This window comes from Cervus elaphus, chromosome 19 (assembly GCF_910594005.1).
Source record: "Cervus elaphus chromosome 19, mCerEla1.1, whole genome shotgun sequence".
In the NCBI taxonomy this organism is placed as follows: domain Eukaryota; kingdom Metazoa; phylum Chordata; class Mammalia; order Artiodactyla; family Cervidae; genus Cervus; species Cervus elaphus.
Genome location: NC_057833.1, coordinates 65,667,941 through 65,681,430, shown reverse-complemented (window position 1 = coordinate 65,681,430; position 13,490 = coordinate 65,667,941). Strand labels below are relative to the sequence as shown.

The 13,490-nt window shown below is 39.7% G+C and overlaps 1 protein-coding gene across 5 annotated transcripts in view; it reads right to left on the bottom strand.

The window, feature by feature from the left end:
• ANKRD28 (ankyrin repeat domain 28) overlaps positions 1 to 13,490 on the bottom strand; it is a 198,333-nt gene that overhangs the window by 46,709 nt on the left and 138,134 nt on the right. For all 5 annotated transcript variants that reach the window (XM_043875390.1, XM_043875392.1, XM_043875389.1 and 2 more), the window contains 3 exons: positions 9,020 to 9,220; positions 7,576 to 7,663; positions 2,061 to 2,203 (listed from right to left, as the gene is read on the bottom strand). In XM_043875390.1, the coding sequence (XP_043731325.1) occupies positions 2,061 to 2,203; positions 7,576 to 7,663; positions 9,020 to 9,220 (432 nt within the window). The remainder of the gene's footprint in view (positions 1 to 2,060; positions 2,204 to 7,575; positions 7,664 to 9,019; positions 9,221 to 13,490) is intronic.

The window sequence follows — 13,490 nt, the reverse complement described above, 5'->3', positions numbered from 1 at the left end:
AAATCAATCACATGAGCAATTTTGATCAACCATGCCTATGTAGTGGAATCTCAACAAAACTGATAACAAAGCTCAGGCTGGCAATACTGCGTGCATGCACCACACTCTGATGCTGGGAGATCAGAGTCCTAACTAACTGCAGGGAGAGGCCAGAGGGAGCTTTGTGTTTAGAACACTCGCGCGTCTCTTCTTTTGGCTGATCTTAATTTGTAATTTTCTGCGTAATAAATCATAACTGTGAGTATAAGAGTGCTCAGTGAGTTTCTGGAGTCCTTCTAGTGAATCATCAAAGCTGAAGGTAGTTCTGTGCCCTCTAACCTTGTGGTTGGGCCCAACTTATCACAACTTTAACATTTTCCTTTCTCAGATCTCCAGTAACAGAAATTAGAGGAACTGAAAAAGCCACATATAACTTTAGTCAAATCATCTAGATTTCATCACCAAAAGCCGGCAACCTAGAATAGATTCTCCCTTGGAGCTCCCAGAACTTTGAGAGATTACGTTTACTGCCTTCAGTCACCCACTTCATGGTCATTTGTTATGGCAGCTCTTAGAAGCTGAGTCATGCAATCAGAGGCCGTGGGTCACTAAGTGGCTCCAAGTCTGACCACTTTTTTGGAAGAATGCTCTCACCAGAGTTTATTTTGCTGCCAATAAAATATGCTTTAAAAATTGTCCCAGAACGGACTTGAAACAGTGACCAGAAGTAGGCTGTCTCATTTATCTAGATCAAGGGTCTCTTGGGCATTATAATCTCTGTGCTGAAATAGAGCTATAGAAGTGCTGAGTTGAAAAAAAAAAAACTTTTCATCTGTTTGCACTCTACAAGATTCTACCTATGTTTGGCTTTCTGATCCCCATCTTTCAAAAATTACGTGCTTCACATAGTCCTTAAATTAGTAAATAGTTCAACCAGATCACCAACTATCTTTCTGTCTTTCCAGCTGATCTAAACTACCTCCCTTTCTCCTGGTTGTTTTAAATCAATGGCTCAGGGGTAAAGAATCTGCCTGCCAATGCAGGAGACATGGGTTCAATCCCTGGATTGGGATGATCTCCTGGAGAAGGAAATGGCAACCCACTTCAGTAATCCTGGGAAATCCCATGGACAGAGGACCCTGGTGGTCTACAATCTATGGGGTCGTGAAAGAGTCAGACACGACTTAGCAACTAAACAACAACAAATAATCTGTGTTTTAAAGAACCAGATGAGTTTGTCAGACCTGTACCTAAAATAAGAGTAAATCTGCTAACTGAAAGTTGCTCAGTTGTGTCCAACTCTTTGCAACCCCATGGACTATATATATAGTCCATGGAATTCTCCAGGCCAGAATACTGGAGTGGGTAACCATTCCCTTCTCCAGGGGATCTTCCCAACACAGGGGTTGAAGCCAGGTCTCCTGCACTGCAGGCAGGTTCTGTACCAGCTGAGCCACAGGGAAGCCCTGAATCTACTAAGGGTGGGGTGTAACATGCATGTGCCTCAAGGATGGACTGTGGGAGCTCCAGGTATTCTTAGCTACCCCAGTTCTATTATCAAATATATTCAGATGAAGCAAGCAACCCCTCCCTAACCAATCTACAGATTCATATAGTAAGGAACACTTGCAGCTGACGGGCCAGAAGCCTTTCCCTGCCTACTTCTGACCAATACACTGTAATAGAACAGTTACAGTCATTTAAAGGAAATGTTAGACAAACTGGGCAAATACTACTGACAATAACCAAGCCACTTAGGAAACTAATCCAAGTATGTCTGATCTGCTGGTTTCCACAGTTGAAATGAAGCTACAGGGGGCTAGAATGTGATGGAAAAGGGAAACTTCTGTCAATCATTCATCTTTGGAAAGTATTCTACCTCTTAACACATTTGACTAACTTCATGTCTTGGTCAGACATCAGCAGACTGTATATTACATAAAGGAGTATAAACACAACACTATTAAAAGACAAAAATGTTACTGTAAGAAAACATCTTTTAAATTTGAAAAAACTTCCACCGACAATGAAATCACAAACACACGAAACGCTCCATTCTTCATCCTGCTTAGTACACCTACATCAACCCCAAGATCGAGAAGGTACTTGACCACGCTGATCATCCCGCTGGAGGCTGCTGCGTGGAGAGGCGTGTAAGACTTCTTGTCCTTGCATGTCACCTCAGCTCCGTGCGCCACAAGTAACTTCACTACTTCAATGTGACCTGAAAATGTGTTTATGAAGAAAAAAACAAGCAGAGAACATATGGAAAATATGAAATACAATACGATCCTGAATATTTTTAAAGACAGGTAAAAATACAAGACAAAGCTCAACAAGTCACCACTTAATCATACTATAACCAGAGAGTGGGCACAAGGAAAAAATAAGAACTCAGGATAATTTTGATAAATGTTGACAGATGCCACAAAGAGCTGAAAATAATACATTTAATTTTCTTATCCGATGATGATCCTGCAATCCTCCTTTTACCTAGATCATGTTTCCAAGGTTGTTTTTAATACACTCTCAAGTTACTAAGCTAGCTTTTTATGTCTAATAAGAGACATTAGTTTATGTTTGCATGCTTTAGTGGAATCTTCTATTCAGAAATCTGGGAGTGAATTTGGCATATTTCTTAAAAATGTCAAGTCTTTGGAACACTAAGCTAAAAACTTCTCTCTCACTATTTCCAGCTGTCCTTAACAACCTTAGTTTGTTACTCACCCATGCTGATTCCCAAATCTCAGTGGTCTAAACCATTAGCGTTTTCTCATTAGCATTATGATAGCTTGTCAAGAGGGCTCTGCTCAGTCACTTAAGGATCCAGACACATGGAGCTGACACAGTCTTGAAGGCAGCTGGTCACTGTGCCAAGAAAGGGGACTACAGAGCTTCACACCATCAATCAAATGCTCTGGTCCAGAGGCCATGCTGCTTTCATTAGTCAGAACTAGTCTCAGGCTCCCCGCAACCATGCAAGGAGGCCAGGAAGGAGGACCTGTATCTGAAAGGTGAGAGAACCACTAGTCTCCTTTCCTCTTCTCACATCTTATCAGACTAGGTTATACAGTGCTTTCTCCTCCTCCCCAAAGCTTTCCCACCACTGTGCCTTTGTCCATGAAACTGATTTCTTCATTGTACAGAATGTTCTGCTTGGATGTTTCTTTCTAATCACTGCTATTAATCCGTGAAGAAGGCCATGTCAGTTCCTATCTTCCCTAGAAGTCTTATAAATAAGCCTTCTTATAAGTCTTCCAGTTCCCTAGAATTACATGGCCAAAAGCACCCACTACCTGCAAATACGATCTCATAAGCATATAATACCTTGTGATGTTTCTTATACTTGAATCATTATTTAACTAACACTTTAATTACTTTTATGTATTAGGTTCCCAAATACAGATCTTTAAAGGAAAATGTCATAGGTTCTTAATGTTCTCCTTCACGGTATACTTCAAACAAAACAGACACCCAATAAACATTTGTTGCATTAAACAAGTTGTTCATGATGTCATTTTTAATACCCCTTTATAGGAAAGGAGTATATAAAGTTAGTAACTATGAGATTTTCAAACACAGCACCCCACTCTCCTGAAAAAAGGATACTATAGGATGTATAAAGAATCAAGTATATTTGGTTGTTAATATATGTAAATTATCAATTAAAGTGTATACTTTCAGATACTTTTTCCCATCTTAATATGAAAAATATCTACTATATTTTTAGGAAAGGAAAAATCAAAAGAATATCTATTAAATCATTAGATGTCAAAGTAAATGTGACTATCATATAAGAGCAGTAGCTGGTACAGAGATCTCTCAAGACAGACATGTTACTTCTCTGACCTACGGCTCTAGAAAAAACTACTACTTGGGTTTGTCATAATGTATTAAAAATCAGGACCTATAATACCTGGGAGGGTCACACATGAATGGAGCTTATTTAAACCAGTTAAATGCATATTATTCACTAACAGGCCAAAAAGAAACAAATTCTGATTTTTAAGACTAGAAGGCCCATAACACAAACATACTGGAAAAACTGTTCAAAATTAATATATCACTCTAAGTAAATGACGCAGATCATATTAACTGTGTAGATTCCAGGAAGTGTGAACTTTTCCTGATGTTGATAAAAAACCTATTTTTAAAAGGTGCCATGCGTAAGCAAATTTACTATCTTAAAACTGACAAATATTTATTTAAGCACATTTCTGAAATATGCATAAATTTCTTTAATGGACCACTGAAAACATTAAGAAGAGGTCTTTCCATAGTCAGTTTGGTGTGACTTATTTAAAAGAAAAAAGGCAAGAGAGTTCTAGAGTGAAATAAATATATTGTTCTAGCTAGGCAGACCCTAGCCAGAATATGTATGTGTTTTCCTTATCAATATATAAAATGATGGTACCCAAGGGGACTAAATTTCATTCAATTTATCTGAGTGTATTTTCAGAAGATAGCATTCAGTAGATAAGCACGGCATACTTCTGTAATGAGTAACAACATTCTTTAAAAATAATTATATCCAAGCAATGTAAGCTTGATAAATATAATCATTATCCTTCAGGAATTTGGAAAATTCTCTGTATTTTTCTTTTGTTCATGAATGTATAAATAAAACAAGCTATGTTTGTTTTTTTTTTCTTTCAATTTTTACAGGAGTACAGTTGGTTTAAAATGTGTCAGTTTCTACTACACACCAAAGTGAATTAGCTACACACATACATATACCCACTCTTTTTTAGACCCCTCCCCACACAGGTCATCACAGAATACTGAGTGGGGTTCCCTGTGCTATACAGCAGGTCTGCTTACTTTTATGGAAAGAAAAGGAGCAGAAAAAAAAACCAAAACCAAACACCATTTCATATCAACTCAAATTATGAACTGCTTTTAGAAGAAATAATGTAATGAATTGCTTACTAAGGTAATTAACCTTTATTTAGTACCCTCTATCTCAGAGTCATCACAGCAAGGTGACTGGATTTTGTTAAAAACACTGTGCAACAGAAAAGATGAGTGAGTAAACGGGATCTTAATGAAGGTCCATAGTAGGAGCAAATACAGGGGAGGGAGGGGAAAATGATCGATTCATCTGGGGTGAGAATGGAACTGAGAACTCAAGAGTATTTAGTCACAGCATAAGGGTGAGAGGTAGAGCCTAAAGAGAAAAGCAGTCTCAGCCAGGAGACAGCAGGCAAAGAAGGAAATAAACTACAAGAATACATGGGATTCTAATGTTTCCTGGGCTAATACTGACAGAGTCTCTAGAAGTGACAGTGATCTGGACTTCAGGCCTGTCTAATAGACTAGGTAATAAATAGCTCCGTACTTTCATATATTTAGCTCCTTTTAATTCTGAACACCTAAAACAACTGAACAGCTTTTGAAATTGGATGTAAATACTCTTCTTTCTCCAAGCTTAAAGAAAGGAAGAGACAAGGAAAGAAACAATATTAACCTCTGAATGTTTACGCTCAAAAATTAAATGGACTGTGAGGCACAAAAAATACAGAATATCTTCTACAATCCGCAATCAGCCTAAAAAAAATGACATTTAGCAGATCAAGGAAAACAAAGCCATCCAAGGACCCTGAGATAAACACACACCCAATTAGAGACAACCCACAAAATTCTGTGGCCTTTAATTTTATGAAAATTGTTGTTTAGCCAAGCCTAACTCTTTGAAGATAAAAAGCCTAATGCTCTCTGCTTAATGTGTTAAAGTTTTACTATAAGTTATATAGTTTAAAATCAGAATAGTTGTTCCTAAACTGTCTTCAAGAATAAGCTATGCTAGAGTATTCAGAAAACTCCTCAAGACTTTAATACAGAAAATCTATAGGCTGTAAGGAGACAGCAGGAGGACACCGCAGAAGACTTGCTTCTGGATATTTTACCTTCAATTAACAGAAGAAAACTGCCCATGACATAACTAGAGGCACAAACCTTTGGTGTGAGAGAAACACCAACAACCCCAGAGTTACTTCCATGATAGGCAAAGGATCTTCCTGGACTTGGGGTTATTGACAAATTACTTTGAGTTCATTTGGTTTCTTACATTTTTCTATTTTACAATTTTATACAGTAATTTTAAATCAATAATCTTCCATCAATCTTCTAGTTTTAAGAGAGAGCTAAGAAAAGACAAAAGTGAATGCAGGAAGTAATGGGAATGGCTGCAAAAAGAGGAGTTCCTTAACTCTACTTTAAGATGTCTCCATTCACGGCTTCCTTCCTGAGGCAGAGCCGAGCCCTGCAGGACCTGCAAAATTAGGGGCACGTTGAGGTTCACTTCAGCCTGAGTGGTTTTGGCACCCACAAGCCAGCATCTTTTCTGTTCTTTCGTAAGTATCCGAGGAAGGCTGACGCGTCTCTCCCCTGGCTGTCCAAGTCACCTCAAGAACCCATTAATGCTTGGCAGTGCTCTGCTCATGGAGTGGCACAGGTCTTAAGCGGTCTGCCCCAGGATCATTTCCCCATGAACTCTGTTTCAGACAGCAGATTTTGGAGATCCTAAGACTTCTCAAGAATTCCTCCCCATCCCGCCCGCTCCTTTCTGGCTGTGCGGCACAGTTTGTGGGATCCTAGTTCCCCGATCTGGGACTGAAAATATGCTCTTGGCAGTGAAAACGCAGTCCTAACCACTGGACCACCACAGAATTCCCTCAAGAATGTTAAAAGCAGAAAAGCTGGTATCTGCACCTCAGTCTCTTTCTGTGCAATTACTGTGGCAGAAATCAAACCAATCCAGTGCTTGGCCCAGTAGGTTTTAAAAAAAAATTATTTGTTTATTTTGGCTGCGCTAGGTCTTCATTGCTTGCTCAGGCTTTTTTCTAGTTGTGGTGAGCAGGGGCGACTCTCGAGCTGCGGTGCCTGGGCTTCCCACTGTGGCAGCTTCTCTTGCTGCCGAGCACGGGCTCCAGGAGTCATAGCGTGCGGGCTCGGGAGCTGTGGTGCACGGGCTTAGCTACCCTGCAGCACGTGGGATCTTCCTGGACCAGGGCTGGAATCTACGTCCCCTGCACTGGCAGGCAGGCAGGCACTTATCCACTGCACCACCAGGGAAGTCCAGTAACAGGCTTTCTAATACATCTTCACAACTTCTACCTTAATATCCCCATACAAAGATGTGATCAGGATGGCTATAAGAATGAGCTTTCAGTAAACACCAATCTAAACTCTGTACCCCAGGCTTCTATCTAGGATGTCTCTCCCTTCAAAGGTAAACAGAATTAATTTTAAACAGCTTTCAAGAGAACTGGGGAGAAGGCAATGGCAACCCACTCCAGTACTCTTGCCTGGAAAATCCCATGGATGGAGGAGCCTGGTAGGCTGCAGTCCATGGGGTTGCAGAGTCGGACACGACTGACTCGACTTGGCGGCAGCAGCGGCGGCAAGAGAACTGGACCCAAGGTACCCCTGCCCTTGCCAGCCTCCCCCACCACAAAGCTGGTTTCACTTGGGCAGCAAACTGAGATATAACTTCTCACTATCCTAAAAGACATACTATACAAATGCAAGAATGACAATGTCCAACTTTTCCTTAACACTTAATATCAAAAAATAAAAAAAAAAAAAAATACATACCCATATATGCTGCCCAGTGGATAGCACGTCTATCTTTCTTGTCAAAAGCGTTAATATTGGCACCTCTAGACAAGAGTAATTTGACCATCTGGAATGAAAATAAACATAATTTCATCAAAATTGAGGAGAACTGTTTATGAATATCTATCATGAAGACTCATCTCAAATCTCTCTGGCACTGAATTTCTGCACTTGCAGAAACACTAGATTATATACTGAATGCTTTAACATAATTTAATAAACAACAGGACAAAATACAACAAAAGGTTTTACTCTGGTTGTTATTGAAGTCAGGCATCAATATCTTTTAAAGATGCCACTGTGTCCTTTTATTTTATGAACAAGTATAAAGCGAGAGTATTTAACAATATGTTTTATTCCTTTTTTTATAGCTCAAATATTATTTAAATTCAAAGTGCTTTCTGATTCCAGAAATGTCTTAAATTTAATTCAAACACAAATGAAGTGTCCATAATATGATTAGACCTGAAGGCCACTGCAGTCTGCTTATCTCAAAACGTACCAAGAGTAGTTATTTCCATTATATCTAAACATATTTACAATACTTTCCCGGCTGGAAAGGGCATTGCAGATGTCAAAAAGGGACTCATCTATTGACCAGAACTGCAGTGGAGGCAAAAACTCTTTATGTGGCAAAAACCGGGAAGAAGAGTGAAAACAGCACTGCAGCAACTGGTTCTCAGCCAGTGAACCCTGGGAATGTCACTTTACTTCTCCTTTTTAAATCAAGGTATAGTTGATTTACAATGCTTCAGGTAGACAGCAAAGTGATTCAGTTAAATATACACATATATATTTTTCAAACTCTTCTCCATTATAGGTTATTATAAGATATTAAATGTAGTTCCCTCTGCTGCACAGCAGAACCATTTATATTTACTTGAGTTTCTGCGTCTGCAAAAAAAATGAAGGACTGGACAAGCTGGCCTCAAAAGGTCTTCTAACCGAGTCTCGTTCTTTCCTACGTCTTCCATGTACATACGTGAGCCCCACTCTCTGCTATAACACACCTAACATTAGTCAATGCTCGTTGTATAACTACTATTTTTTTAAACTGTTTTCTTTTGATGGCCTCTCATTAATGAAATTTTGACAAATGTTCAAAATAAACTGTAAGAAAATGTTTTCTACACTCTAAACTCCCTCTGCAACCATCTTTCTGGGAGAACAATGAAACTGCGCTGACTCCCTAGATATTTTTTCCTTCAATGACAGAAAAAACTTTTCACATTGTTTTACAGTTAGTAGCGTTGGTTGGGGCTGTATCTGATAAATTTCTAAATGTGAGAAAGGCAGATCATGAATTATGATGAAATAAAGTCTGAGGGTTTGAAGAAGGTAAACATAAGGAGCGAGACAGCCAAGTTCATTAATAACGGGGGTGGGGGCGCAGAGAGAATCACTGAGGGAGGAGCACACCTACCTCCCCATGGCCACTGAAAGCTGCATGATGCAGTGCAGTTCTTCCTGCCCGATCGGACACGTTTACATTACTCAAAAGAGGAACTAAGGCTTCTGCGCACTTGACAGCTTTGTTAGCAGCCGCTATGTGTAACGGGGTTTGCCAGTTTTTGTCTCGAGCATTAACATCTGCAGAATGCTTCAACAGTACCTGAACTGCTTCCTGAAACACACGAAGATATAAGTTACATAAGACAAATGACTTAACAGCTTTAGAAATTGTACATCCAAGATGGAAAAACAGTTTCTTGAGGAAATAAAAAGTTTGGTAGAACCTGCTATAAACAAGCCAGAAAACAAAATACCTTGAACTAAAGGCAGTACTCAGAGCCATGCAAGATACAGCAAGATAAAACATTCCCTTTGTCCATCCTCCAACTGAGGCATAGTCATCAATCTCCATCAAAATGTACAAGAAGAAATACTGACGAATATTGTTCAAAAACATTCATCACTACTCTTGCTTTTCTCGATGGTGAGATACAATTAATTTATAATTTCAAAGCTTTAAAAATTACATTTATCACTTTGCCATTAAATACAAAAAAATTTAAAACATACGATTTCCCAAGGTATTACACACGCTGTATTTTACAAAATGAAAAATCACTAGGATCTAGTTCATTAGAGTGAGAGAGTGAGCGAGGCAGGGAGGGAAGAAAGGAAGTCTTTGCTGTGATTCTACCTTGCGGGAAAGTTGGTGTTAACAAGGCCAACTAACGGTTTACTATTCAAAGTGACTGGTCTCCCAGAACACAAGGAAAATGTCACAACACATCCATAAACTGGACTCAAGGCCAAATCAAAAGGAATCCAGTAAGCCATCAGTATTAAGCAATATAATCAGAATTAAACATAGCAAGATCTTCTCCTTGCAGGGACAATCCTATTTTTGGCAGGGGAGCAACAAACTATATACAAAATGAAAAAGACCAGAAGCAAATTATCTCAGTTCTGTCATTTACAAGGTATAACTATTCAAGTCTAGTAAAACTGACCCCTGGTGTTCTTATCAGTAAAGGGGGTAGCACCTGCCCACCACTCCTTTCAAGACTGCTATCAAGCAAAAAAAAGCTAACATACATGGTGTTCAAAAGATGAGAATAACTATAACCATGCAACATAGCAAGGAACACCAAACAAAATACTATTATTCATGATTCACATATAGCCTTTGAAATAAAAAGTAATCAGGACGGTCTGAAATCTGGGAAACGGCAAAAGGCTGGAGAGATGCCCATCAATCAATCAATCTGCCAAGTAGTTAATCAAGGGCATGCAGAGGCCTGCCCTGTGACCTCGCAATTCCACTCCAACTATTCTACCCAAGAGAAAATTTGAAAGATCCATCTGAAAATGTCATAGCAATCTTTTGTTTACTCATAAGTCAAAAAAGAAATGTAAATGTCCACCTATAGGAAAATAGATAAAACTGTTGCATATACATACAGGGAAACACTACTTCGCAATAAAAAGAAATGAACCACCAATGTACACAACAAAAAGGACAAATTGCAAAAGAAGTCAAGATGTAAGAGTACACATTGTATGATTCCATTCTTACAAAATTCTAGAACAGGCAAAATTACTCCATGGTGAGAGAAATTAGAACAGTGTTCACCTCTGGGGACAGGCGGGACTGACTGAAAAGGGCCATGAAGGCACCGGCTGGAGTGACGGAATCGTCAAAATCTAGACTCGGAAAAACGCTGCATAGGTGTACACATCTGCCAAAACTCAAGACTACACACTTAAAGTCTGTGCATTTTACTGTAACTCATATTTCAATTTAAAAAAGGGAACACAGGGAAAACATACATATAGAGGAATATGTACTCAGAATCATGGAGAAGAGGGTACAAGCACTGTCAGGACTCTCTATAACACTCTCATGGGAGATGATTAAAAGCAACGTGAATAATTTATAATTGGGTAAATTGGGCAAATACAGCATACTATAGATGATAGGTTTGCCTTAATTACTTCCAACTAAAATGCACAATGCATACCTGTAAGTTTCTGAAAAGTGTGTGGAATATTTATCTTCCATCAGCACAATCAAAGCTATACTTCTGTTTCACAGAAAAGCAAGAATAAACCCAGTTTACGGTTGACGGTGGGTAAGATGGCACCCACCACAATGGCTCAGACTCTAGAATCAGGACAGACTAGTCTGAATCCTGAGTCCACTGCCAGGGACTTAACGGTGTACCCCCATGTTCACACAGTGAAGTCCTGCCTCCCCCCACCAAAGTGTATTTAGGAGGGAAAGGAAGATGAGACGGTAAGGGAGAGGCCCTAAACTGATAGACTGACCGCATTCTAAGGCCAGGAAGCGAGCCTCCCCTCTCCCCCTGCCTCACCAAACATGAGGACGCAGCGAGAAGGCAGACATCGCAGGCCAGGAAGAGAGGCCTCGTTGAAACTGACCCCGCTGAACCTTCCTGTGGAACGGTTAGCCTCCAGAGTGTGAGAAAATACATTTCTGTTGTTTAAGCCACCCAGCCTGTGGTATTCTGTTATGGCAGGTGAGCTAATATTGACACCATTTACAACTCAGAACAATATAGGCCAGTGTCATATCACAACAGCAGTGACCTTTGACAATTTAGAGAAAACTGGCTTCCCTGATGGCTCGGATGGTAAAGAATCTGCCTGCAATGCATGAGACCCTAGGGTTCGATCTCTGGGTTAGGAAGATCCCCTGGAGAAGGGAATGGGAACCTACTCCAGTATTCTTGCCTGGACAACTCCATGGACAGAGGAGCCTGGTGGGTTACATAGTCCATGGGGTCACAAGAGTGGGACACGACTTAGCGACTAAACTACCACCAGAGGTACATATGTGTACATATGTGTAAGAAATGCTGCAGGTGGCCTTGACTTCAAACAAACAAGTTATACCCTAGAACACTGATTTAAATATGATTATGAAATATGGGGATGGGGTGATAACAAAAGTTTAAATAATATCTGAAGAGTATTTATTCATAGCTTGGGGTCAGGCACAGCGAAAAGAAGGGCTGACACATTTGCAAATAAATACAATGTTTGGGTGAACCAGTAATACTTCACATGGTGATCTATTTTAAACTCAGTTATCAGAACTAAAATGATAGTTCTTGGGGTCATATTAAAAAGCAATAAACACATATCCTTCAGAGGATCCAGTGTGATGTGGCTTTTTTAAAATAAATAAATAAATACACACACACAGCCCTAACATTCAGAAATCGATCTATTCAGAATACCCCTCATTTACAGAGAGCTGAATTGTATATGACACTTGAAGAAGGACAGTCACAAACCAGTGGTGGAGAAAAGATGAGGCAGCCAGGCAATAGGAGGTATGTCATGGAGGCGGAGTTGGAATGGGGGGTACTTCACTGGAAGCAGTCTTTCTCAACCCAAGTTCAGCGAGGAAATTAACCTTTAAGACATCCACTGTCCATGAAGAGTTAACTTCTATGAAAGACTAAACTTAATTTTAGGTTGAAAAGCTTAAACTTATTAGGATTAGCTTTCTAACCCACAGCTTGCCCTTAAGTTCAAGCTACATACATAATTTAAAAAAAACAGCAGTTCGGTCTCTGCAATCTGCCTCTAACGTTAATTATTTTAAGAAGTTCTAGCCTGTTATCTCTACAGATATACAAAGTGTTCTTCCTGATAATTTAATCTGGCAAAACTCCACTAAATTTAAGTCACATTCCCAAGAGTCATGCCAAAAAAATAGGTAAATATGATTAACTTACCAAAAAGTTGCAATGATGGTAACGCTTATCTTCCTTAATTGCCTTTATCGAAAGAAACTTCTTTACAAGAGGGCTAACGACAATCTCAATAGTATTACCATGAATTTCAGAGTTCAAAGTATCTTGGTGAATATGTCTTAGTTTCCAGAATTCCCAGATTTGCCTAAGATTACCCAGCTAGAATGTGGCAGGTGACACCTGAAGCCAGTTTCCCCCAGTCCAGCCCCGCAGTTCATCAGTTGCAGCCACCAAGGACACTGTTCCCTCCCTCCTCCTCCCAACTCAAAGGCCAAAGGCCAACAGACCGCCTCTGTCACACCACAGCATTCACAGTTCTTTCCAGTCACTCTGTCCTCCACTCCTCTTCACTTGCCCAGCGCTTGTTTTGCGTTCAAGACGTAGTTCTTGATTAGTACAGAGAAGGAACAGACTTAAGGAGGACCTGGTCCCATGATGGGCAGAAGGAGCAGAAGCGACTCTCTCCATTTTTCACAATCTCAGCAACTGAAGAAAATGCTACTTTACACCGTCACACACCCTTTTATATTTTAAATTATTTTAAAAAATGTTTTCAACCAGAATTAAATATATTAAGATGGGTAAAAGGTGTGCTCTGGGCACAATGCATTCGTAAAACACACCCCATCCATTTTAGAAAGGCAGTAAAATGACAGAAAA